Source organism: Myiozetetes cayanensis, unplaced genomic scaffold (genome assembly GCF_022539395.1).
Source record: "Myiozetetes cayanensis isolate MyiCay16 unplaced genomic scaffold, myiCay2020 scf7, whole genome shotgun sequence".
Lineage (NCBI taxonomy): Eukaryota > Metazoa > Chordata > Aves > Passeriformes > Tyrannidae > Myiozetetes > Myiozetetes cayanensis.
In genome coordinates this window covers 25,108,065-25,135,080 of record NW_026087964.1, presented here as the reverse complement: position 1 = coordinate 25,135,080, position 27,016 = coordinate 25,108,065, and the positions used below count along the sequence as shown (strand labels likewise).

Here is a 27,016-nt window from a genome sequence, read left to right as displayed (position 1 = left end):
TTGCTAAGTCTGTGCTGGCTTGGCTTCATCCTCTCTTTGTCTTGTACATGCTGTGTGATTGCACTCAAGGTGATCTGTTCCATAACCTCCTGCAAGGAGGTCAGGCTGACAGCTCTTCTTGTAGATGAGTATCACATTTGCCAAACTCCAGACAACATGGACCTCCCTGATTAGCCAGGACTACTCGTAAATAGTGGAAAGTGGTTGAGTGAGCTCTTCTGCTGGCTGCCTGGCAGAACCCACCCGAAGGATCCACCTCTGGGTGGGTCCCATCCTGCCCCAAAGACCTGTGTGTGTCTAAATGGTGTAGCAGATTGTTGACCATTTCCCTTTGGATTATAGGGGCTTCCCTGTGCTCCCCACCCCTGTCTTCCAGCTCAAGGGGCTGGGTACCCTGAGGACAACTGGTCTTGCTATTAAAGATTGAGGCAAAGGAGACATTAAGTACCTCAGCTCTTTCCTCAACCTTTGCGAGTATGTTTTCCCCTGCATCCAACAAAGGATGGTGATAAGGTATCCTTCCTTGTGTTGCTGATGTATTTACAGAAACATTATTGTTGTCTTTTATAGCAGTAACCAGATTAACTTCTAGTTGGGTTTTAGATGTTTTCATTTTCTCCCTGTATAACCTCATGATATCTTGGTAGTCCTCCTCAGTTACCTGCCCATTCTTCCAAAGGCCATAAAGTCTCCTTTTTTTTCCTGAGTTCCAGCCAAAGCTCTCTGTTCAGTCAGGCCAGTCTTCTTCCCCACTGGCTTGTCTTTTGGCACATGGAAATTATTCCCTCGTGACTGGACTTCTCTGAGGCTGAAAGTTCACTTTTTTGTGGAATTACTTTTAGGTTTGGGAGGAAGAGAAAGATTAGTTCTCATTGTTTTGGTAGGGGATGCCATAGACCAATTATTTTCAATACTGTTTTCAGTAAAGGGCAGAAGTAAATATTCCTTGTATGTTTGGAAAACCTGAGTGCTTAGTTTAGGATCTGTCAGAAATAAGAGATAGTCTGTAAATAAGCAGGTTCATTTGATGTGCTTTTCATAATGGTACTTGCCAGTATATGCACAGAGCAGTACTTGGAATTCCTATTTGCTCTATAACTTGTTTTCTCTTAAGTGATTTGGCAAATACTTGTTTTTCATAAGCATGTGGAGGAATAAATTATATATGTATGGAAAACTTAGAAATTATAAGCATGTGTGTGTGATTTACTTGGGCTACTAGAAAAAAAGTGGTTTTTTCATAGATATGCACCCTATAACTTTCTGTAACTTTTCTTGGGAAAATTCTTGCATCTTCCTTAACACTTGCAACTACTGGAGATGGGCCAAAATTGAGCTGTAGGTTGCTCCTAGGCTCTTAATGGATTTTTTTTTTAATTTAAACTATTACCAAAACCCCCCATGGCTTTCATTTTATGTGCTCGTTCTCTCAATCATACTGTCTCTCTAATCTCTTTCTGGTTTTGGCAATGGCACTTGTGTAGTGCTGACTTGCACAATTACTATCCTCAGTTGGGTATTACCTGACAGGAACAGGGAATTTGTGTGTATAAGTTGATCTTCATGACATTTTATTCTCTGCTTCACATTCATGTGACCTCACTATGTCTCAACTTTCAGGGTCACATATTAACTTTATCCTCAATGTAACTTGTGTTTCTGTGTGTCATTGTTGTGATGGCACTGCTCTGATGTTGTCCTCAGTGTCATACTCGCCACAGTTGTCTTTAATAATCAAGATCAGCCAATGCAAACAGTTGTAAAGGCTGTGTTGCACCAGGTGTCTCAACACCCAAATTCCAGATAACTTAATTGCTGAGAAGGAAGCTTTTCCCTGGTATGCCTGATGCATACAATGGAAATATCCTTATGGCAGAAACTTTAGGTGTCAAAGGACAAAGAACTGCTGTTCAAAGAATCATTATAATTGAATTTCTTTATTTTTTCCATTAACTTCTGCATGCAAACAGCACAACTGTAGAGTATATTTTGATCCAGGGGGGGCAGGTCACTAGATTTCAATGTCTTAATTATTTCCTCTGATGTATTTTTTTTCATGATCTTCTGTGGTTTCTATGCTCATTTATTCCAGAATATTGGTATCCCTGCTGTGTTCTAATGTTAAATTTTAACATTTTAAATAAAACAAATCTTCTCCTGATTACTTATCATTCAATATATGATTTCTTCATATTGCTAAGGCTCTGATTTCAGTTTTACTTGTAAAGTTTGAAAATACAGACAAGATATAAAATGTTCTGGGTTTCTGAGACAGCTATTTAGCTCTCCAGTTTATCCTTTCTAGGAACTATGTAAGAAAAACTGTATTTGTGTCACAATCAAATGCACACTAATCACATCTAGCATAAAAAGAGGCATGTTGTCTGGGAAAATAAGATTTTGTTATAATTATGGGAAGGAGAAGTAACAGTTTATACATTGTTGCGCTGTGAAATCAAGCAAAAACCATATTTTGTCATCACCAAGAAGTAGATTGACTATAATTTGCCAGGATAACATGTGAACCTTAGAAATCTGCAAGTCACAAGACAATCAAGACAAAGTCTTGACCTACCTATGTCAATTGTCTCCTTCTTTATTTGTGTGGCTTCCAGAACTGCTGGAGTGGAGTTGACAAAGTCCCCTTCATCCTCAAGGATTTCTGTAAAAAATAATAATTTACAGAGTTCCTATTAACTAAACAGGTCTTGAGTGATGTGTTTACAATCACCAATTTCAGAATGCCATTCATAACTATTGTTCAAGATTTCCTCTCTTAAGAAAGTAAAGCTGCCATTTCTCCGCAGTAGTGGGCTTAAGAGCAGAGTGTACCCACTTATTTATTAAAGTACAGCCAGAACGCCACGTAACAGATGCATAATATAAGTTTATGGGATAAGTGTGCAAACTCTTAAGTTATTTAAACCTGGATCGGAATTTGTGGAAGGCTTTGCTGATTGTGGTTGAAAGATACATAGTAACTGATGAACATGTGGGCAGCAGAACAGGCAAGACCCTGACTTTCATGAGGGGTGCAATACATACTGAAATTACTGAAAGACTCCCAAATGATACCAAAAGTGTCTGAATCAGCTTCATAAGGGGCAAGGGCACTGACATTGCATCAGGGTGCTGTGCCTGGACAACTGATCTGCAAGGCTGCCTGGCTGCCGGATGAAGACAGCGTCCTAATGCCTGTCTGAGAGGACAGCGTCCTAATGACTGTCTGAGAACATCTCACCGCTTGCGAGGGGTTTACGTGACACAGCTGGGTGACAGAAGTGTCCCTGGGCTTCCCTCCATGGGGAGGAGATCTCTGCTACTCTGCCATTGGCCCACTGGTGTTTAAGGGAGAATTCCACCCCTCAGGCAGGTGGATGATGCAACTGGTCTAGCTGATCCTCACTTCCAGGTGAGGACATTGCTCTACAGAGATTAAATGGTGAAGGCCACACCACAGATCAATGACAGCAGTTTTTGGCTCCCAGCCTGTTCTCAGTCCACTCAAGAATATTGCCCCTAAACATTGAGCAATAAAGTTTAATCTAGAGCCATGGTATTAAAAATTACCCCCCCCCAAATCAATACAGCCTTGTTTGCATCAGATGTTTTTTACTATGTGACCAGCAGCATCATGTGCCTTTTCATTTTCTTTTTTTTTTTCTTAGTGAACTAAGAATGTGGGTAGGGAGCCTGGCTTTTTTTCTAAGGCACCTTTCAGGGTTTTTGGCGGGAGGGCACGAGAAAAGCAAGACTGAGCCAAACAGAACAAGCCATCGACAATTTCTGGCATGGATAAAACAGAGTGGCTCCATCTGCATTGTTCTGTGAACCTATAGACAGTTGCCAGCAAATATGCTTAATCTCTGCTTTGTGTTTGAAGCATTGCTCTCAAGGCCACCAGAGCAATGCTGTCACAGTCTTTCCTTTTACCCACTCAGACTGATACAAGCTCTGTTCTCTTTTGGCACTCTGTCACTACCACTAATTATCCTGTTTTCTGGCTCATGAGGCAAGATTAGTAATTTGTCTCCTAATCCTTACTCTCATGTGTGTCTTATATAATATAAAAGGAAAGTGGGAAACTTCAAAGCTACAGAAACTTTTCAGTGCATGGCTTATGTTTATTCTCCAAGAGCTTGCAAAGTTGCAGCCATCACTGTCGTACGGATCTATAAATGCAGATACAGAAAACTTGAATGCACACTTAATTAAGAGTTTGTGTCTGCAGCCCTAATATGCTTAGGCTAAACCAGTGAATAATCAAGAATTTTTGGTTTTGCACATCTCTGAAACACTACTTCTCACTAGCCTGGGACATATGTATTAAAATATTATCTTTTGACTTTATAGCTCTATGTTTTAAAATTCCAAACACACAGCAGGAAGTGTTCAAGCCAACATTAAGTACCTGAGTATGAACTGACTTAAGATCTTAACTTTAAAAAACAGATTTTTAAAAAGCCCTTGCTTAGGAATGTATCTTGGCAATGTCATGACTTATTCCAAATTTGCTCTGAGAGGGACATATAGTGTGTGGGGCAACAAAAATCCTAAAAAACAATGACAAAAAAAAAGTAATTTGTTTGAAGCAAAATACTTGCTCTGGTTATTTTTAAGAACTTCAGGCCACCGGCATTCCTTAGAAACCTGTTTTCATCTCCACTGTTATTCCCTGGCACTTCAGATTTAATCAAAACACCTATATGCAGTCTGTGGTCATACTCCAAAGTCTGACCCATGTGGAATGTACATGGAATTTGAATTGATGGACTTACTACCTGTGCAAACTGAAACAATTGGCTCTTCTGAATAGATTTCCGTAATTAACTGCCTGCCCTCTAAAGTGATACCATGAAATAGAAAACATCAGTGAGAATATCTAAGTAAGGGGTTTTTTTGCAGATGAATTCAATGCGGGGTGTGTTTTACCAGAAGAGAGAGCAATCAGCAGTGTCCCCAGCCTGTCACATCCCAGGCACTTCAGCTGAAAACCAGCGGCGTTGGGGATTGCTGTGGTGCTCCTGCTCCCCCAGCTGGGCAGTGCTCACAGCGACGTGTCAGTAACAGCGACAGGCTGTGCAAGGAACAGTGTGTGAGGATTTATTTAGCTCTGTCTTTTCCTTCTCAGGTGGGCATTTGCTGCTCTCTGAGTAACAAATACATGTGGATGGAGGAGAAAAACAATACCATGACACCTGAAATAACTAGGTGCTTTCCTGAAACTTGTGGTTTTGTCTTTTAACTAACACCATCTTAATATTTTCCTTACTCTAGAGTATGGCAAACCTGATTGGGCTGTTTATAAATATCGGCAGTGGTTACTAAGTTACTGTGGCTCCTAATTCAGATTCATATGTGAGATCTGAGAAGCACATGCGCTTCTGAATCTGGAACATTAGCTGGATCTCACAAAGAGCTGTTAATGATTGTTTTCATATTTTGTCTCTCTCAAAATGAGGTCCCTATAGGCAATGCACTTTTCATGATAAGCTATTTTTCTCCAGTGAATTCCTCATGGTGATCTGGTAAAAGGCCAGTTGCTTTTTTTTTATTGGTTAGTAAATTTAAATTCATAAATGTAATTTCTCTTCAATTGAAAAAACCAAAAATACTACCATCTGGTATACCTCAAATTTCCTCTCATGATCAACCATGTCTTTACTTACTTGTCATAGCTGTTTCTTTCATTATATGAGGAGCTGCCCGATTCTCTGGAGTAGTGTTTACAGTAACATCATCTGTCAGAAAATTTTTAATTTGATATTAAAATCTTCAAGTTGATGTTAGACCATTTTAAATTCTGTAAGACTACTCCTCAGTGCCTAATTTAGACCACATTTTGCAAGGGAGTCAAGTCTATCAGCCTTTGCGACATTCATGTGTCTCTAACTGAATGCTGAACTCCTGCTTCCCCTGAAAGTTATGCTTTCAGATTTAAACCATAATGTTTCTTTGTAAAGAGCAGAGCTTATGACCTTCATATTCAGGGCTAGTAGTGAGTCTCTTAAATGAAGTTTTCATCCCCTGACATGAGCACTTACACAATTATATTATGCACTGATCACATTATATTGTGAAAAAGAATATGCACAGGAGACTGAACAATTCTAATCCATGGGAATACAAGATTAAGGAGAAGTAAATGCAGTAGTACATTGCACTCAGCTTGCTTAAATCAGTAATCTCTTATTCTTTACATCTTGGGTCATGAATCTTTGAAATGATTACTTACTATATTGTTTTTATAAAATTCAGAAGCATATAAGCCCATGATGATTATCACTATAACATTATCTCCTGCTAATAAGTTTTTTAGTTCTGTGCATTTTCTAACCATATTTACAATCTGGCCTTATTCTAGAAATAATTCTTAATTTACTAAATATAGGTATTTATATAAAATAGAAGACTTTTTGTTTACCTGAATCAGAAACTTTCTTTATATCTGCAACCTGTAGGTCTTCAGACATATTACTAACAGAATCCTCTTCACCTGTGTCTCCAGGCATTTCTGTGTAAATAATGCTGAGTTAATTAGGGCACTGCATTTGTGTACTACATAAGAACAGCTGTGCTGTGTCAAATCAAAAAAATCCATTCAACCTCAGATGCTCTTTATGCCAGCAGGAAAAGTAGATGCATTAGCAAAATGTCTGGAAACGGCAGCTGAAGAGTGAATCTTCCCCCAAAACGTTCTCATAGTTTTCAGCCAGAGACTGTCTTTGTGTTATATTTTTCTTAACTTCTTTTATTACTTTACTAACTTCTAGTCTTACATTTGGCAAACATAATGTCAGCCCCTGTGTAGAATCTCTACCCTTTACTGTAGTAAAGAGTTTAACGTTTAATTCTGTTCTTAAACAACAGGCATGTTTCTGTTTGTACAAAACAAAACAAAAATATTTTAACTCCTGGGTAGTTTACTCCCATCAGTTTACTCTAATTCTGCATTGATCATCCATTACCATGTTAATCCAAAATAATCACCCAAAACCAAAGGCAGGCTCTGCCAGCATTCTTGGTGCTGCTCCTTTTGCTGTTTTGACAGTTCTCTCACTAGTTTGGGAGAGGCTAGTAAAGGCTGGTAAAACTGAGCTATTTGGGACCATAAGAGACAGTTTAAATGTGGGAGATTTTTAACCAATGTCTATAAATAAAGATTTCTCTTGCTCAATCTCTTAATTTTTTCAGTAACATAGTCTAACCATCTTTCTGATCCATTTCTTTTCTCTAAGCTGGAAACAGCTTCTTCTGGCATAGTTTTGACTGGAATTGTCTCTATCACTTTAACTTATACTATATGTCTTCATCTTTTCTTCCTCCTTTTGTCTCTCAGTTCTTTTTAAAAAAAGTGCAGGACAATCACTGGATATGAAATAGTACCTTATAAGACAAAACTACTAGACAAAATACTAAATTCCCATTCAGTGTTTTCCCCCCCCCACCTCAGCAAATCACTTAATCCTTCTGGTTGCTTCTTATGAGTTCTTTTAAGGTCTCTCTAGTTCAGGAAAACTAAAAATTTTAAATTATATATGAGTTGTTGAAGTACTTACCTATGGAGTCCTTTCCTGATTTTGCTTCTGTCCATTCTGGAGGCCTCTCACTTTCATCATTATCTGATTTACTTGCTTGTTCCATGGTGCAGTGCCCCAGAATAGCATCCAGTTCATTAAAAAATTTCATACTTTTACTTGTACTCCCTGAGTCTTGGGCACTTTTTACACTCTTGTATTCATGTTTCAGATTTTTATATTTTGTCCTGCACTGCTTCCAGTCCCTGTCAATTCCAAACTTTTGAAGTCTAGCAGCAACCTGTTCAAATATTCTTTTATTTCTCACTGTCCCCTCCAGTTGTTGCTGGATATTTTTGTCTGACCATATACGTATCAAAGCTCTGACTTCATTAACAGTCCAGTGTTTTCCTCCTTCATTTGCTACTGTTGGAATAAAAGCCAGTGGTTTGGAAGCCTCTATTGCTGACGCTGGATTACCTGCATTGTGTGGGGTAGGGGAAAGACACAGATATGGGTTACCTGCATTGGCTGGTTGGGGTGGGGAAAGGATAGAGAATGAGAATGAAGTATGCTCTTTCCTCATTACTTGTCTCTCCAGAGAAAGATGGAGCAGAGGTAACATTAAAATCAAGCCATTGGTTATGAATTTATCGGCATTTTTGTTAATTCTGATACAATTTTTGCCTTCTCTTGAAGACCAACACTCAGATAGCACATGCACATTTAATTAATCTAAGAGGAACATTTCTTTCTTCTGTGCCTTGATACCCTGAACTTTAACTTTTAACACCTTTGAGAACAAGGGATGAGCTGTTTTGTCCTTCAGACATTAGAGGGAAGAGTGCTGTTTGGAAGATAGGATGTGCTGCATTAGCACAATAATAAATCAGGCCCCGAGTCATTGATATTAGCATCAAGACTTACTTTCTGCATTCCTGCCATACTTCTGGTTTTACACAGATGGAGATATTTAAACTTGGCAAAGATCTGAAGAATCCAGTCTTTAACTCATAACAAAGCACCCTGGTTTCGGGGACCTGAGCAATGGAGACTTTTGCTTCAGTTGCACAAGAACATTTGTGTGATAACAAACTCGGTTCTCATTGCACAGGACCTCCACCTTTCTTAGGGTAGGTCAATCAAAAAACCAGAGTTTGAGTTATCTTTCTCTGCAAAACTAAGATACATTTTAATTTTCTCCAGTCTTCAATTTTATTTTTTATTATTATGAGGTAAAGCTTGCCACTCATGCAATAACTTAAAACACTGAAATATGGTATCTTTCAGTTTTTTAATATTCCCTGGTTTTTAATTATGAATTTTTGGTAAGACTTCCTTTTGATTATCAAATTAGTTTGGAAAGTGGCTTCCTAATGCATTTGCTAAATCTTTGCAAAAATAATGATTTTAAAAAAAAGACCAAACCAAAAAAAATCCCAAAACTGATTCCAGGGCATCATCATGAAAGAGCAAATGTGAAAGTGCACAGTAACTGACATTTTTTTGCAGTCATAATGAAGTGATAAATGCCTTTGCCAGTCTTATTCTACAAGGGCAAGCCAGATTATGAAGGCTGGATACCTCATAGTCACAGAGCTTTGTGCAGTGGCAAAAGTACCTGACCTTTGTTTGTGCGCAGAGCTTCAGTGGAGCATACCTGTGTATAGTAACCTATCTGGGGACAAACTTGTTCTAGATAGTGCCATTCTCTGCTAGTCCCCATAATTCATTCTAGCTGTGAATAAGCTGTACTAACAGGTACTATTTTTTTCCCCTGATAGTCCTGTGTTAATCAGGACTCTGCAACAGCCAGCTCACTCATAAGTTGTTGAGGAGGGTAATTTTCAGGTGACGCATCAATTATGTTTTCTTCATTTTTTCCTGAGGGAGTGAAAGAAGATGCTGATTTACAGGTGAATGAAACCATAGGAATTGCCATAGCTGATAACTGGCAACATCAGATGACAGGCCAGAGAGGGGAGGCCTATGGGAGGAAGAGGAGAAGAACACAGGAGGTGCTCCCTCCACTTCCCATCAAAGCCATAGAGCATGGGGCAATTTGGGAGGAGTAAGGTTTCTTTAGTCTTCGTGGAGACCAGTATTTCTCAGTTCATTTCCAATTGAGCTCACTTTCAGTTGTGGATATTAGTTCACATCAGTTCTGGTGACTCAGGAAATCGAACCTTCATTCTGCTGTATGCAGAGTAGAAAATGGTGGGTATGTTTGTATCTCATTTCCTTTAAAAAATATTTTAATTCAAGATATCCTTCCTACAAGCACTGCTTTGAAACAAAGTTGTTAGTCAGTGTGAAAATTTTTCTTATGTCATATATGTATTTTCATTCTAATTTGTTTTCAAAGCAAATTGTTCAGATATATATTATTACTTTATCTGAAAGATGCATTTATGCCATATTTAATTTTTTTCTAAGCTTCTCAAACCTGAGAAATCTGCTGAAATAAAACCAAAATATTAAACAATATAAAGGGCTCGACATTTTTCTTTCATTGATGTCTAAAATAGTGCCTCAAACCTAAAGACTAAAAGAGGTAACTAGGGGAAGGAATTTTAGTACCAGTACATACTTGACATTGAGAGTCCAATTGAAGTTTTGTAGAAAGCAGCTTCCTCAGAACTGAATTTTTCTGCTTGGCAATATGTTGAGCACTGAGAAACATAGGAATATTTACAGACATATTCCTGTAAAACTTAATGCAGATACTTTCTGCAAGAAAAGTTTTCTTTATATGCATGAGGTATTTTATGTGTGCATAAATTCCATGTGAGATTCTGGTCTCTTCCTTAATTTCCTTTTATGCCAGGCAAGAGGGGTGTAGTGTGCAATATAAAAGCTGTAGGCTTAGCCAGGGCTTAATTTTTTTCCTGAATACAGCACCATGGAGATACTGTAATGAAAGTTGTTGTAACCGGACTGTAATGTATGCAAAGGCATGCAAGGTATATAAAAAATGGAAAAAGCTCGCAGGAAATTCAGGACAGTGGTTCTGTTCATCCAGGTAAGGAATTAGCTCATCAGTTGCCTAAATCTGCCTAAAGTGTATTCAGGTTTCTCCATTCCCTTCAGCCACCCCTTGAAGGGGCTCACATTGAGTATCCTCTCTTCCTTGTTCTGGCTTGCCAGGTTTGTACCTTCACTCTGTAATGACTTTCCTGAGCAAGACTACTAGAGTAGTACACTTTCTGAGTAAGTTATTCTGTGGTTGGTTGTACTAGAGCATTGCTGACCACCCCCTCCATGGAGAGACCACTCTGCAGTTGCATTGGAGACCACTGCAAATCTGGATTGCTCTGCATCATTCTCCTGGTTCAGGCCACTCACTCATGCTGCCTTAAGCATCCGTGCCTCAAGAAGATAAGCTAGGGAAAAGCCACAAGTTGATATGGGTATCCACACTATCATTTGGCATACTTTCCACTAGCATTTAACGAAATTAATGTGTTTAATGCAGTTAATATGATTAAGCTATAGCTTGGGCTGTGTTTTGCATGTGAGTGGTGGTCACGCAGGTGTTACAGCACGTAGAGTGGTCAGTGTCTAGTGATGGATGAGGCTGCTGAGTGCCAGCACTGGGAAGGAGATGGTGCAAGACTGTGTCTGTATTAAAGCTGTGTTGATCAGAACAGAACGACTGCATATTCAAGCTATCAGAAAGTGCTCTGACAACCCATGCCGGCTTTTAGTTTTTGATTTCTCTGCACCATCATACTATACCTAGTTGAACTGGTCTGACATGAGACATAAAGAGTAGTGGATCTCCTGGAGCATCCTCATCGTCTTCTAAAGAAACTGATAGTTCACCTGGGAAGGAAAGAGTTTTTAGGTGAAAAATAGGTATGGACTAATTTAGCTTTAATTAGTTTAAGTTAAAATGTCCATACATAATGAGATGATCGTGGTAATCTCTACACTTAACTTGTAGTTAAATTAAATTTAGAATTAATTTTGCCCCCCCCATAAGAGGACATGAGTTACAGGAGGTAAATTATTCTATATCTTGCATATGAAGCCTGCTTGAAATGCTTTTTAAAATTCTTGTAGAAACTGACTTGATTCTAGTGATTTGTATGCTCTTCTGACTCAGTGTTCACAGTGGATAGCACACTAAACGTATAGTTTGAAAGTAGATAATGTAAACTAAGAGACATAAAGGCAGATTTTGCATATCGATTCAGATAACCACAAATTCATTTATATAATAAAAAAATTCATAGACGAGTTTAAAGAAAACAGGAATGTTCTGGAAGGAGTTCTGGAAGTCTATGAAAGTCATTAACAGTATACAGAGACTGTGAAAGTATATATTGTGACTTGAGAACAGACATATTTGGAGCTGACAGGATTCAGTCTAGCTTTTTCAAGCATAGTATTTCTACATTTGTTTAAAAAAGCAACATTAGAGCAATTGCTATGTAAGGTTGGAAAGCAGGATATGTAAGTCAGGTTCTGAACCAGCTTAGTTTTCACAGAGGACAGACTTTTAAGTTGTCCAGTGATAATACGCTGTATTCAACATACTATTTTGACAGGAGGTTTGAAATGTTGGTGCACTGTACAGAGAGCTGAGCTACTGTGAACTCCAGCCAGGCAGGGCACACAGATCAAAGCTGCCTGCTCCAGGGCTCTGCCCTAGTTCGTCACAGGGAACAGTAATGAGGCGTGGTTAGGATGCAACCTTGTATTCCTGACGTAGGTGAAACTGAAAACTGCATTTGAAAACATAATCCTAAATCCTCCTGACTTTCAGCAAGGCTCACAGTGACTCATAGATGCAGAGGCCTGATCTCTGACTGCTCCCAGCTGTCCGCTTGGCTTCTCTGGCAGGAGCTGCTGCTCATGCCTCCACCTCCAGCGACAGGACTGGCGTTTTAGCTGCTTAGGAGCAGCAAAGCAAACCAGGGAGAGAGAAATAAATTCTCTCTTGGAAGCCTGCTGAGTGTGCCCTCAGCACTAGCATGAGCAACTTTAATTACACTGTCATATTAAAAGAGAAACAACTTTTTATTTTAAGTAAATAAGAACAGTTACCACAAAATCATATTAGTATCTTTGATAGGAGAAAAAATAAAAGCATTTGAAGAGTAAAAAAGTTAATATGAGTACTGCACACTTATTTTAAAAAAGCTTTATAAAATACTTGTCAATCACATGTTTAATGTTAAAGTCCAGACATGGAAAACTATGTATGAGTGGCACTTTCAAGTCAGCATTTCTGCATTTTAGTAGCTGTCTGAGTTTTGTGATAATACTGTTATTATGATGCATTTCTGCTCAGACTTGATAATCGTTTTGCATTTGCTGAAGTAAAGTGAAGGTCAGCCAAGGTGATCAGTACCTTAATACTTAAACATAAAGAAAGAAATATAAAAGAGACTAAATAACATTAATTACTATGTGAGGTTTACTTTTTCTGTAGATAATATATTGGTTTATTAATACTTGGTTTAACTTGAAACAATCAAAAGTGGTTAACAAAATAGGAAGATCATTCATTTGAATTCTGATGCATGATACCATTTTTCATAGTGCACCATCACTCTACATGGATTTTCTTGGTTGTTGATTACTGGAATAATACACAAACTACATTTTAAGAGGAGTGAACATGTTTACTTATGTCTTTTTTAATGATTATTTAAGCTACAAGTCTGCCTCTGAAAACGTGTTTTGGGAGGGCAACATGAACATCTCTGCTTGCACTTCTATATGTGCTTATATATAAAGTGTCATCTTTTCATGAACAAGCTGTATGTTGCTACCAAGTTTGTCCCAAGACACTCCTCTGAGATTTGATTGAGATTTTCAGTAATAATTTCTTCAACTACACTTTCAAAAGAAAACTGATTTTACCAGATAAGGAAAAAACCAAACCTCAGGGACACACTATAGAAATACCATTCAGTCCTACTAAAAAAAAAAAAAAAGTAGTCTCTTTTCTTTACCTTCTTCCCCTTCCTCGCCCTCCCCAGTAATCTCCCAGTAGGTGAGATAATGCAAAGACGTGCTATGTATCTTTACTTTAAGGATGTGTATGAATATTGAGACTGTGGCTAAGCAGAATGGTAAATATGTGGTGATTTCTTTGGGAGCTTGCCCAGTTCCTTGTCACGCTTTTTAACAAAACAAATTATTATTGCTACCAAGTTCTTCAAATAGAGTAAGACAAGCAAGGTGGACAAGTATTATTCGTCACAGGCTTTAGTTTCTTGATAGCATTTTGTTCTTGCTACCCAAGTCACAAGCCTAGACATCCTTGATTCCTCCAGCCCTGTCAAAATGAGATGTCTCTGCCTCTTCCAAAATAGAGGAGGGGCCATTTTTTCCTCCTCTCCCATTACACTCTGTGGTTGAAAGGGAGAAGCCCAGGAGGTGCAGTCCGTGCTGGGGAAGGGGCAGCGGGCTGTCCTCGCCTGTGCAGGGATTCGCCTCTTCTTCTGTGGGAGCGACACCGTCAGATCTGCCCCCACAACAGAACCTGAGAGCATCAGCTGCAGAGCCACCAGTGCCATTTTAGCCTTAAAAGTGCCCTTCAAAGGGCAGGGCACTGGGCCCCTACTGGGCCGGGCAGGCATGCGGAGTGGGGCTGAGCCTCCAGTACAGTGTTAGTTACTTGACTTAGATGCTTAAATAAGAAAGCTGGTGATCTCACAGCTGTTCCCTCTGCCCCTTGTTATGGATGTATGCACACATTCTGAGTAGCTGCAGGACACATTTCTAGCTTAGTGTGTTTTTCTTTGTGGCTGAATTGTAGTTGTTGTGAAAATCTTTGCATTTCAATTTTTACCATTAGTGTTTCAGTTACTACAGTTAGTTGCATTTCATTTTTGTTTATCCATAAAACTTGTTTGTTGCTATTTTTTTGGAGGGAGTAACTGAAATACTTGTGCATTTAAGAGATATATCTTTAAAACCAGACTGTCCTAATGCTTCAAAATGAGGTATGTCTCACCCAGGGATAATTTTTTTAATATATATTGTACTTTGGGATTCACAGCTTAAATTAACTTTTGCTGATTTGAATTTGCTAGACGTCTAATGCAGATAGGAATTAGAATTACCAGGTGCCAACTACAACAAAACACAGAGGATAATCTAACGGCTGATCCTCAGGTGAAGGACATTATATTAGTTTTGTGTAGTCCTCAAAGTGTAACAGCCCTGTATTAGCCTCAGATCTGCACATTTAAAAATAAAAAATGAATAGCAATATACAGTGCAGAGAGCACATTAAAATATTATAAAATTGTCATTTTAATTTGAAGTGATATTGACAGATTCGAGGCTTTCTGCTGGTGATGACAAATTAAGGTCAAGCTTTTTGTTAAGGTAAATAATGACAAGAAAAATGGCAGTTTCTTTTCCTCAAATCTGTAAAGCATTGTCAAAAGAGATGTGAAAGGGTACCAGGACAAGCTAAATGTCCAGCTCCTCTCTATGCCTTTGACAATCTTCCCTGACACTAATGTTTAGTTTTTTGTTTTCTTAAAAAAGATTCACAATCTTAATGTGAATTGACATTACTGTGGAAACAAACAGGTAAGCTTTTAATTTCTCTTTTAGTCATCTTATTTTAGTACTTTATCATCAGGATTTATGCTTCAATGGCATTTAGGATGTGACATGGAGATTTGAGTGATGTCAAATAGCAGATTGACCCTAATAAAATGTTAAGCAGAGCTTAAATGCATATATAGAGAAGGCTGAATAAAACAAGAGATGAAAATAATTTAGTGAAGCCTCCTTCAGAATAAAAGCAGCTGTATTCATTTGATCTGCCTCAAAATAGTCTGATAAATATGATAATTTTTTATTTTCATTGCAAAATTAGAGTTTTTAATGAGAAGTTATTAAGCATCTGTTTCTCAAGTATTTAAGTAAAACTGCTTACAAAATAATTTCATTTACCTTGAGTTTTCATACCTAAATATTAAGTTACAGAGAAACAAGAATAAAAATCCTAAATCATTTGTATTACAAATAATGATTTTTAAAACAGCACGACAGTTTTAACCTTTTATCTATACATTTACATCTGAATTGTAAAAACCTGCTTCCAAAGTATTGCAAGCGAATGGCAAAGAAAACAGCTTTTTTTAATTCAGCGTTTCAACCCAGTGCAGGAGCCTGGACACCAGCGAGTACTCACAGAAGCTGCAGTACAGGCAGTTAGCATAATTTTGCTGGAATTACGCTGTATTTACAGACTTCGACACTGGTGGGTGCTAACATTTTATTCCCCTGTGCGAGGAGTGCATCCAGTCACTTCCAACAGTGCTGCTGGGGCTGCGCAGCCTCCGCTCCAGCACCAGTGAAGTCGGGCTTCGGTTTTGTTCCCTTTGGTTTTTAAGCAAAGAGAGAAAAATAGAAGCAAAAACAGGTTTTTTACCTTGCGCGCTGTCTGTTGTGGGGCTTGTGTTCAGCTGCGTCTCAGTCGCAGAACACCTGCCGTTCTCTTCTGCTGCTAATTGTGTGACAGGCTCATATCGCAATATGGCATCCAGGTCATGGAAAAACTTCATGGTTTTAGTGACATCCCCAGAGTTGTGGGCATATTTAACCGTTCTGTATTCGTACTTCAGGTTTTTGTACTTTGCACGGCACTGTTTCCAGTCCCTGCACACTCCCAACTCCTGTAACCTTTTAGCAATGTAGATAAATATTCCTTTATTCCTCAGGGTGCCGTGCAGTTGCTTTCTGATATTTTTTTCTGACCAGACGCTTAACAAGGCTTTAACCTCCTCCTCAGTCCAATGCTTCCCCGCTCCACTCTCCATGTTGAAAGTGACCTGGAAATGATTCACTATTTCTAGCCAAGATTTTGTTTCCTAGGAAACCAGACGGCTGGTTTGTCAGTAAGCTCCGCCGAGATGAAAGGATCTGGTTTTACTGGCTCAAGCTGCCGGAGGGGAGTAACTTGAGACACTGCCAAATAAGCAGGCTCGGCGCTGGAGCCCTGCGAGGGAAGCGGCTCCGGCCACGGGGAGGGGAGACCTCAGCCGGGCCGGGGATGCTTTAACCCTTCTTGGGGACGAGGGCGTCAGTGCGGGCACCGGGGTGTGGGGAGAGAGGCTAAAAAAAAAAAAAGAAAAAAAAAAAGAAAACAGAGTCATGCTATTTCGTTCCTTTAAGAAAAACAAACAAACAAACGAAAACAAAGCAACATGACACCCAGCCACCCCCACACACACTCTCCTGGCCTGCCCTTTGCCGGGTGGGCGTAGAGCATCTCCTGCTCCCGTGGGGGCACGGCCACCGTGCTGAGCCTTCCCCCAGGCAAGTGGCATGTCAGGATCACCCTGCCTGACATCTTCACATCTCCACGCACTCTTTGCTTTTGAACTGATGGCCATATATACACGGTTTTCAACTTATATTGGTGGTGTTTTAATAAAAAGCTGGCGTACTTAAAAGTCTGGCTCAGCTGGCAATGTACGCTTTGCAGCAATGACACTGAGCTCCCGTGTCTTTTGTGAGTGCGACATGTAAGGTGTAACCCAGCACCTTGACCAGGGCCTTCTTTGGCGTGTCTGCTTCCCTCTTTCTCCCTATTGATTTTGTTAATATTTAAAGAGACCATGACAGTATTAAATAGGAATTTGTCTGTAATATTAACATTGTGACTACAAGTTGCTCAATGCAGTGTTATCAACCCTTAAGTTTTACCATCAGTCTTTGTGTTTATAGACAGGACATCTTCCCAAGTTAAATTAAATGGCTTTAAGAATGTTCTCATCTCTGATTTTTTTCTTTGAAGATCTATGTCACACTAACAGGGTAAATTTGTTCAGATGTATGTGAGTTTTGGTTTGTTTTGCTTTCTCTGAGCAAATGTTCTTTAAAATGTTTGCTTTACATACAACTGGGACTAATAACAAAGGGATTTTAGGAACTGGAGAAAATTGCTAATGAGCATGGTCAGTTGTAGATTAGCATCCATCCATTCTGTAGATTTTTTTGTGGCCAATTTTATAGTTGCTTATAGTAAATAATTCCAGTGACTTCAATTGTGTTAAACTAAAATAGGATCTTTGAATAATATTCTAAAAATATTTCAAGTCTTTCCTTTTTTAAGAAATACATCTTTCCTTTTCAGATATTCTTATATATAAGAGTGGATGGGAACTCAGTAGTCCACCAAAGTTCTGATGAGTATTAGAGGCACAGCAGGTACGCAGCAGCAGTTTTATTAGAGGCAACACTCTGCCTTATTCAAGAAGCCTTTTAAAGGGAGATGGAACAGCCTGAACTGTTACCCACAAAAAAAAATCCAGCCTGCAAAGCAAACATTTTCGATGGATAAGGACTGAATTCCAAACCATGGGCAGTTGCACAGAGTTCTGCCTGCCTTCGGCAGGACAGCATCAGGGCAGCTGGAGTGCACCCAGGGGACCCAGCGTGGAGAAAGGCTGGCAAGGACAGGAAGCAAAACAGGGAAAACTCCCTTATTTCAGCTGAATCAGCTCTTCTGCTCAACAAAGCACAACTGCCAGCCTGAGGCTGATGTGCTGTAAGAGAAGTATTTCTATTTGCAGTAACGCTTGTACATGAGACTTGTTTTGCTTGAGAAGTGGAGATGCCCAACATTAGGTTTATGCAGTCAAACACTTTTATCAGAGGGTCTGTGTAGCTTTTCGAGGTGTAAAAGCTAGCTTGTCTGCTGAAGTGCAAAAATGCAAAAGCTTCTGCATAGGTGATCAGTGGAAAAGATAAACCATTCCCATAGGCAAAACCATCAGTTTTTAATAACATCTCCCAACCCAAAGCAGAAATAGAATAGCACTATAGAGCATCCTACTATCACCTGTCCCACTGATAGACCACTATCCCTCTGAAAATGGCTTTTCACATTCAGCATCTGTTTTTATTTTATGCCCTCACTGAAACAGGATTGCAGCAAGAGCCTGCACTAGTGCTTATTAGTGGAAAGATTCCCACTGAATTCAGTGGGCTTAGGCAGAAACCTTACGTGACCGTTTTGAAACAAAGCATAACACAGGCAAGAAGCACATTGCAATTACACATCTGCAAAATAAAACAACAAATAAGCCTACATTAAATTTCATGACAAAACACCAATGCATTGTATGTTAAAGTATTTCATATTCTAAGCATTTCAGTGTTTTATGTTAATTTTATTTTGTTCACAGGGGCCAGGAGAGTGCTGGAATTGTGACAAGTGATGGAGAGTCATCCCAGTCATTCAAAGTGCACAAGGTAAAATGCAAATGAATGTTTTGTACATTTTTTTAACAGAGATGTGTGAAAGTTTGTTTCTGCTAAGAAACAGTATAATTAAAGAAAAAGTAATATGTTTTGATGGATTGTTTTGGTTTTGTCAGTTAGAGTACCTAATTTTGTTACTTGTGTAATTTCTGTCTTGAGTGTATGCTTAAAACAAACATGCCACCATTGTCCTGCTGGCTGTATCTGTGCATACAGTGGCAGACACTCAGAAGTTATCCAGATCATGCTACTGATGTTTGAAAAACTACTTACCAAAGTCACCCTGCATCTCAACTGTTAACTCTGCAGATTTGGAAAAGTACTGATGCAACTTGATCTCAAGAGAAAAGAAATGCAGTTAAAGGTTTTGCACAAGGAAATGGATGAGTAAATCTTATGTTAGCGAGACTCAAGGAAGTGGCAACTACTTTACCCATAGGTAAAAATAAACAGAATATAAGACTGAATGGAGGCCTGAGAAAGTCACACAGTCTTTCTCAAGCTGAGAGAATCCCAGGGGATGTTACAGGACACAAAATGACCACAGCCTCTAAAGTATTATGTTATGCTCTGGGGATATTTCTGTTCATTCTGTATAAAATGTGATCAGGAAAAAAATAATCTCCACCTTACTCCATCCCAGAAAAGGAGAGGATTGGAAATAAAAATACATCAGCAAAAAAACATGGGGCACTTTTTGATGTATATCCTCTGACCACAATCAGAAAGCATTCAGAGTTCTCAGAGAAACATTAATTAAGCTGTTCAGATCAGTCCAAGACTAAGGACCACTCTGCTGCAGCAGCATATGTATCTATACATGACTGCTCAATGCCTCATACAAATCCTTTTCTCTGAAACGTCATGTTTATCCCCTCTTCAGGCACTTCCGCCCTCCTAGCTGTTATTTACAGCCTGATTCACACACACACACACACGCTTTTAAATGCACCTTCTCTCAACTTTAGCAGCATGTTATCTGTTCTTCATTCCTGCTTCTGCTTGAGCTTCAGTTTTCCTACAGGTTTACAGGAATTTCAGCTTCCTGTAAAGTGGGCTGCTCTAGAAATCCCATAGTAAAAAGTGCTTCTCAGAATGAATTTCCACTAGGTGATATAATAATTTGCAGTATCTCCATGTTACTGAGCTACAATACTTAGCTGTCATGCTAAGAATTTAATTGACTATCCATCTTTTATCCTTGAAATGTATTTCTCAGCTACAACACTTTTAAAAACTAATAACCACAGTGTATTAAAGAACCTGTGCAGCACAATTTATATGACCTGGTTAATCCTGGAAGAGGTACTAACATAACAAACATTTGTGTCTGTTACACTGGTGAAAGCATATTTAGGACTCTGACTTGTAAAGTAGTACAGAAAATATCAGCAGTTAAGATGCTACTGTACCTGTTTGTTCTCCAAACCCACTTGACTCTTCTTCATAGCAAACAGAATGCAAAAAGTGCTCTCTTCTCACTGCATCAACTTACTCACCTTTGTCAACAGTTTAAGGCAATACCTATATTAGAGTATGAACTGGACCATCTAAGGTATGGGTACATGTTCCCTTCTGATTGTGGTCAGCCTTTGACCGTGGATTAATAGCCCTTGACAAAGGCTTTGTTTTAAAATCTCCCAGAAAGACATGTCCAGATTTGTCTGTGGAAGCCTTTCAGCTAGACTCATACAACAAAACAATATTGTCATAGATGTATTAGCTCAGGGAAAAACATAAATCTCTTGTATAGATATAGTGATGCCAGTAAGAGAAAGATTGTTTCACACTTGGACATGAAGAATAATATATTAAAGCAGCAACTTATGAAACCATTATTGTGTTCTGGCATGTATAAGGGCTTGTATAATACAGATGTAAGACTGTCTTCATTGGTATTTTTTTATGCTAGTGTAATTCACATTTGCTATCCCACACCAGTGCAATCTATATCAGAGGAGTATTTCAAACTGCAATTAAAAGATTATGTACTTGTGTAACCAAATCTGATTTAAACCAGCATTGCTTGTGTAAGTTACTGCAATACTTAACTTTGCCACATCCATTAACCTGTGAACTGGCAGATCTGTCAGGACAAAGTTGGCCTAATAAAATAAGAGTGCATGGTTGCATTTCTGTCCATACATGAGTACACAACTTTAGACCACCTTTATGTCATCTATGAGACCACAGATGGTAATTGATTTGGGATAAATTTTGCTGACCATTAAAGCAAACCCATACAAGATTGAGGCAGTAACTTTTTAACATGATAATAAATATCCTAAAACCACATATGCAACAACAGCCTTTTGGTATTCTGACTCTACAGCAGTTACAGCAGAAAACACCCTTAAGTTGAGTCTTCTTTAAGCTTTTCTGGTTGAGCTCTGAAAACAGCTCAGCCAATTTCCTTTCTCTCTGTTCCATCTCACTCTTTTGTTGTTGTATCTGAAGCACAGATTATGAGCCATTCGGAGCTTCAGACCTCTCCTGTGTATCTTTGAAGGTCTTAGAGGAGTGTTACTCATCATATATACAACAATTACCATACCTCATAGTCAAACCAGGCATAGAAGGATGTAAATATTTTCCACAGGCAGTGGCAGAAGCAGGAGTTTATAGGAGGGCCTGGAATCCAGACTTAATTTGTACTCTCGGTGTAGCTTTTCAGACTATTCTTGCAGCTAAATTGTCTCCACATAGTGCTTGTTGCCAAAAGAAGCTCCTGTGCTGACAGCTGACTAAAAGGTTTTGATGTATTTTTGCTTTAGATACAAGGCAACTTGGCTATATGAAAATTGCAAGTAAACAATAAAACCTTTTGAAAAAAAGCTTTACTTCTGACATTGGCAAGAATGACAGTGGAATCTAATAAACATTACCATAGATTCACTTTAAAACTGAATCCATTGTACCACTAACTTGTAAAAGATATTCTCTACCTAGAACTTCGTTCATGCAACTTTTTTCCTTCCTTTCCTGTCTTCTGGCAGTCTTTTTTCTGGTGTTTTTAAGCAACACAACAGTTTGGTAGTGTTTTTCAGAAGATGTATTTTCAGTCGGGGAATAGACTGTTCCAGGAAAATCCTCAGCAAAAAAATGCATATTGCTTTATTTAAAAACAGGATTAATGGAATCTGATATACCACTGTGACACCTACTCAGCTTGTTTCTTTCCCATGTCTTTCAGGTTATTTGCCTTTCTTTTAAAGTTTCATTAATACTGCTCCAAAACCAAACAGAAGAAGAAATGAGAAAGTTACCGGGAAAATAAAACCAAACAGAACCTTTTTTTCTTTTTCTCCCAAAGGGAATGGGTCTTATAAATCATGTCTTCAATGCAGACAGCCTGAAGAAGCTGTACCCTTCAAACCTTGGTATTGGGCACACAAGGTACTCCACCTCAGGAATTTCTGAGCTGCAGAACTGCCAACCTTTTGTCGTAGAGACTCTTCATGGGAAGATCGCTGTGGCACACAATGGGGAGCTAACTAATGCTGCACAGCTCAGGAGGAAGGTTAGTACTTCCTTTGGGAGGTTCTGGCGTCATTTCTTTCTGAGTGTGAGGCATCAGTGAGCCATAAGGTTGCTGTGACTCTTCCTTAATACTAAACTGTTTGGGGTAAGGAAAGAGTACCCTAATCAGAATAGATCATTTTGTGGGGAAAAAATCCTGTGCGGGGGATTCCGTCTTGATATCCCTTTCTGGATCTGCCATAGGCAATTTCATATATTCCCTCTTATGTTTTATCTCTCTTCCCAGAGCATGCACAAAGCTAATTAAATGCCCCAAACGTGAATTTGTGCCCTGAATTTTGGTGGCATTAGTTCTGGTTGCATGTGGAGCAAAGGAATGAGATGAAAAGGGAAAAATTTAGTACTAGTGTAGATGATTGTACTACCTAGTTTTACTAGTTGGTTTGGTGGAAGAAACTTGGCATTATTATGATAGGATAAGCTGAAGCACTGATAAGTTTTAAAATATTTGTTCATTGCACAAAGGTGTTGTTAGATGAAAATCTGAGCAGTGTTATGTGAGGGTTTTTTAAATGTTGATAACACTTTTGGTTTATGTCTTAAAAGCTTATGCGGCATGGTGTAGGACTGTCGACCAGTTCTGACAGTGAACTGATCACCCAGCTGCTGGCTTACACACCTCCTCTAGAAAATGATGACACAGCCGACTGGGTAGCAAGGTGAGGAGAATGGCTCTCAGAATCAAGAACAGCAATTTGATCTTGGCATGATATGCAGCTGTAAATGCACACAGCTGTTCACATGACACAAAGTTATGTTCACCTGTGTCTCATTTCAGAATAAAAAACTTAATGAAGGAAACTCCAACTTCATATTCATTGCTAATTATGCATAAAGACATAATCTATGCAGTACGTGATCCATATGGGAATCGCCCGCTCTGCATTGGTCGCCTTATTCCAGTAGGGGACATGAATGGAAAAGGTAAACCACATATATATGGATATATATCTTTATCTGTATATCTCCATATGCCTATACATAGTTTGTGTGTGAAATCACTGGTATAAGTAATTAAAGCTATACTTACTGAGCTGTAGGTAGGAAGTCAGTTTTGAAAAATCAAACCAAAAAAAAAGTTGGTAAGGGAAAAAAAATTTGTAGGAAGTCTGCAAAATTCTGTTCCCAGATAAAGGGAATCCTAGTGGCCTGGTGACTGCCACAATTAGGCAGCCCAGGTGTAATACAATATTTATGAAAATTTAATTAAGGTCTCATCGCTTAAACAGGAAAGCAGGGATGAACAGAAGGGTTGAGGTTGGAAGGGGGTTCTGAAGGTCACTGGGCTAAATCCCCTGCTCAGACAGGTCCACCTAAAGCCAGTTGCTCAGGATGATATCCAGTCCAGAAGTAAGTGTGGTTTCTTCCTTTCTCCTATAGTAAGTAAGGTGGGCAAAAAGTGCCAGATTGCTCACAATGTATTTCCGAATTCCAAGCACCCAGCCACATGTAATACAGTAATGGAACACTATGCAATCAATTTATGCGTTCCTGTTTAGCTTGCAAATCAACATTTTCTCTTAAGTGAGATTAAAATATCTTAATTTGTTTAAAACTAAAATAATTAAAAGACTAAGTAGTAAATGCTTCCATATCTTCATAAAACTGGGTAAGTTTAACCACAAGAAAAATTACCAGGATTTTTTAAAGCATACAAACCTTCCTACCCTACATAACACAATTTGATCTTTCCTGTGCTTGCCTCTCAAAAGTCTCCTTATTGGAATTCAGTCTAGGATCCATTGTGTTCAAAAGCATCTTTCTATCAATGCATAGGAAAAGTAACAATTTTCTTGTATGAACAAAATAAGTATGTATATCTAAATTTACTGAACTAGAATTGGAAAACTTTGAAATAGTGCAGGGATAACAGAGGTAGTTACCTGAACTGTCTCTCTTCATGAACTGTGAATATGATGCTGTTACTTCCACTTCTGCCCAGTACAGGTTTAGGATGTTTATGTTGTGGATTTGCTTGGGATTTTTTAAAAATAATATTACAGAAACTGTGAAATGCTTTACCTTTTAGTTAAAAATTACAGTGGTCTTTAACTGGACACTTAGCAACCTAAACCATAGCAAGCCAGATCTGCAACAGAAATGCAGTTGTGGGTGGTCATAGTAGCAAGAACTGGGGACTCTAACTGCAATCTTTAATTTCAGGAAAAGATAATACTGAAACAGAAGGATGGGTTGTCTCATCTGAATCCTGTAGCTTTTTGTCTATCGGTGCAGAGTAAGTGACCTGATTCTCACTTTGTCTGAAAGCTCTCCTCAGGCAGTGATTAAACATTAAATATCAAATTGCCAAATAACATAATTTATAACAACATGAAAGACATCAAGGATTAGTTTGTTGTGGATGATTTTTTGCCAGTCCTGGTTTTTGGCAGTTTAAATTTAAATTTTCTTGAACAGATGATTGTAAAAGAAGAATTATATGTGCAGAAAGTAACAGTAAAGACAACTTTATTGTTGCAAAGTAAATGTCTCCTACTTGTTGCATTATGTCTGGTTATCCATACAGATTATTCATTTTAGCCTCATTTGCAGCAGCATTGTTGTATTACAAAATAATTCTTTAACTAAAAAAAAGTTACACTGCTAGTTCACAGGCCTAACTAATGAGCTGTAGCATATGCTGATGACTGGCCTCCTTGTCAGAAAAAAATTAACCGTTTTCTGAAACTTCTTCAAAATCTCTGTTAAGAGAAGCTCACCACGTAGGACCATCAGCTGAAACATATGGGTTTTTAAAAAAGCAATTTTGTCTAAACTTCTGCTGTAGCCAGTGCTGCTGTCTGCTGCTGCTCCTGTCTGACCAGTGAATAAACACAGATTTGCTCACCTCTGATTTATATCTCCAGGATATATTTTGTGATAGATGTAGATTGACTTTGTTAGAATATCCACCTGAGGACTCACTAAGCATCTAGAAAAATGTTTCATAAGGTTGAACACTGTAACATAATAAACCTACTACTATTCTATATTTCTTCAGATTTGAGAATTTGACTGTACATTTCTAGTCATCTCTCCGTCATTCAGGTGTAGCTGTCTGTCATCTCTAGAGAGATATTTCTCTAGATTTAGCTTGTGAGAGGATTCTTTTGTCTGATTATATTTCTTATATTGCATTGTAATATTTATTAGCTCTCATAGGAAAGCTCTAAAGTATTGATTCAGGACTATATGATTAGAATATATTCAATCTCAATTAAGCCTGTACTCTACGTCTCACATATAGGATGAATAACATAATTCTCCAGCACTAAGTATTAATTTAGTGCTTTTGGATATTAATTCAGACTGTTTTAGTAAGGGTCACTTGTCTTAGAATGTTAGTCTTCAAATTCTCCAGGTCAAATCTTAAGATAAAAACAAATTGTCATATTAGGATGTTCAAAAGCATATTTTCCTGTCAGTTGACTCTTATTTATACTTCAAAATTATCATCCACATTTAGGACATTTCTAACTGCTGTGTATTTCTTTTTCAAGGTACTATCGTGAGGTCCTTCCTGGAGAGATTGTGAAAATATCCAGACATGATGTCCAGACACTGGATGTTGTACGAAGACCTGAAGGAGATCCATCAGCATTCTGCATCTTTGAATATGTTTATTTTGCAAGACCAGACAGTATTTTTGAAGGTATGAAAATGTAATGTACAGAGCTCCTCCCTAAATAGTGGAAGATGTTATCCTGGAAGACATGTGGAAATTACCTGCTATCACAGTAGGGTACCACTGAATGTAAGCTTGCAGAGCACAGCTGGGATAGAATGGGTTGGCAAAACTTTTGAGATAAAACTCATCAGGAGAAGAAAACTGGATTTTAATTCTATGTAATGATACAAATGTGAAATGCTGGACTATGACAGTATAGAAGGAAATAAAAAATGACCTTATGCAGGTGACTGCTTATCAGTTCTGGAGTTTTTCCTACTAACTTCTATGCCTGCAACTTGCCACAGAAATTTGTACAGCAAACTGAGAGGAAATCTGAATTATGCATACCAAGAAAAACACTTCTTCCTGTTCTTAGGTCAGATGGTGTATTCAGTCCGGAGAAGATGTGGGCAGCAGCTTGCTATTGAAGCACCTGTGGAAGCAGACCTGGTCAGCACTGTTCCAGAGTCTGCAACCCCAGCAGCTCTTGGTTATGCTCAAAAGGTATGTTACCTTTTTTTTTCCCTCCATGCATGTTTACACATATCTCTTTTTGTAATGCACTGTGATGATATGGGCTGCTAGAGTTGTGTATTGATAAAGCTTTATATCTTCAGTATGCAGGGTACTCCTGTTGAGTCATCTGCCTTGTTTTTTCTCTCATTATTCCTTTATGTTAAGGTATTTAAACATTTTTTGGTTACCGTGAAGTCATACTAAGTCCTAAGATTGATTTAAAAAAACAGTAACTGAGAATAACAAGTCCTTATATATTAATTCTGTTTAACTGTCTCCTGTTTGCAGTGTGGACTACCGTACGTTGAAGTGCTCTGTAAAAACCGATACGTAGGGAGAACGTTCATCCAGCCAAATATGAGGTTACGGCAGCTTGGTGTTGCAAAGAAGTTCGGTGTTCTGTCTGACAATTTTAAAGGCAAACGAGTTGTTATCATTGATGATTCAATTGTGAGGGGCAATACCATTTCACCCATAATAAAACTGCTGAGAGAATCAGGAGCAAAAGAGGTAAGGTAATTTTAAG

General features: G+C 38.5%; 2 protein-coding genes across 6 annotated transcripts in view; one reads left to right on the top strand and one right to left on the bottom strand.

Moving 5' to 3' along the window:
- Positions 1 to 16,330, bottom strand: part of PAICS (phosphoribosylaminoimidazole carboxylase and phosphoribosylaminoimidazolesuccinocarboxamide synthase) — a 38,594-nt gene extending 22,264 nt beyond the window's left edge. Inside the window, exons 1-6 of one of the 5 annotated variants that reach the window (XM_050338851.1) lie at positions 15,928 to 16,330; positions 11,256 to 11,342; positions 7,560 to 7,997; positions 6,425 to 6,514; positions 5,670 to 5,741; positions 2,576 to 2,662 (exon numbers count right to left, since the gene is read on the bottom strand). In XM_050338851.1, the coding sequence (XP_050194808.1) occupies positions 2,576 to 2,662; positions 5,670 to 5,741; positions 6,425 to 6,514; positions 7,560 to 7,997; positions 11,256 to 11,342; positions 15,928 to 16,315 (1,162 nt within the window). In that variant the 5' untranslated portion in view covers positions 16,316 to 16,330. The remainder of the gene's footprint in view (positions 1 to 2,575; positions 2,663 to 5,669; positions 5,742 to 6,424; positions 6,515 to 7,559; positions 7,998 to 11,255; positions 11,343 to 15,927) is intronic. The other 4 variants (XM_050338852.1, XM_050338853.1, XM_050338854.1 and 1 more) reach the window with 4 other exon arrangements.
- Positions 1 to 27,016, top strand: part of PPAT (phosphoribosyl pyrophosphate amidotransferase) — a 44,713-nt gene that overhangs the window by 13,078 nt on the left and 4,619 nt on the right. The window contains exons 2-9 of the mRNA XM_050338877.1: positions 18,689 to 18,755; positions 22,078 to 22,284; positions 22,851 to 22,963; positions 23,083 to 23,228; positions 24,468 to 24,540; positions 25,805 to 25,956; positions 26,351 to 26,478; positions 26,779 to 27,000. Coding sequence (XP_050194834.1) covers positions 18,689 to 18,755; positions 22,078 to 22,284; positions 22,851 to 22,963; positions 23,083 to 23,228; positions 24,468 to 24,540; positions 25,805 to 25,956; positions 26,351 to 26,478; positions 26,779 to 27,000 — 1,108 coding nt within the window. The remainder of the gene's footprint in view (positions 1 to 18,688; positions 18,756 to 22,077; positions 22,285 to 22,850; positions 22,964 to 23,082; positions 23,229 to 24,467; positions 24,541 to 25,804; positions 25,957 to 26,350; positions 26,479 to 26,778; positions 27,001 to 27,016) is intronic.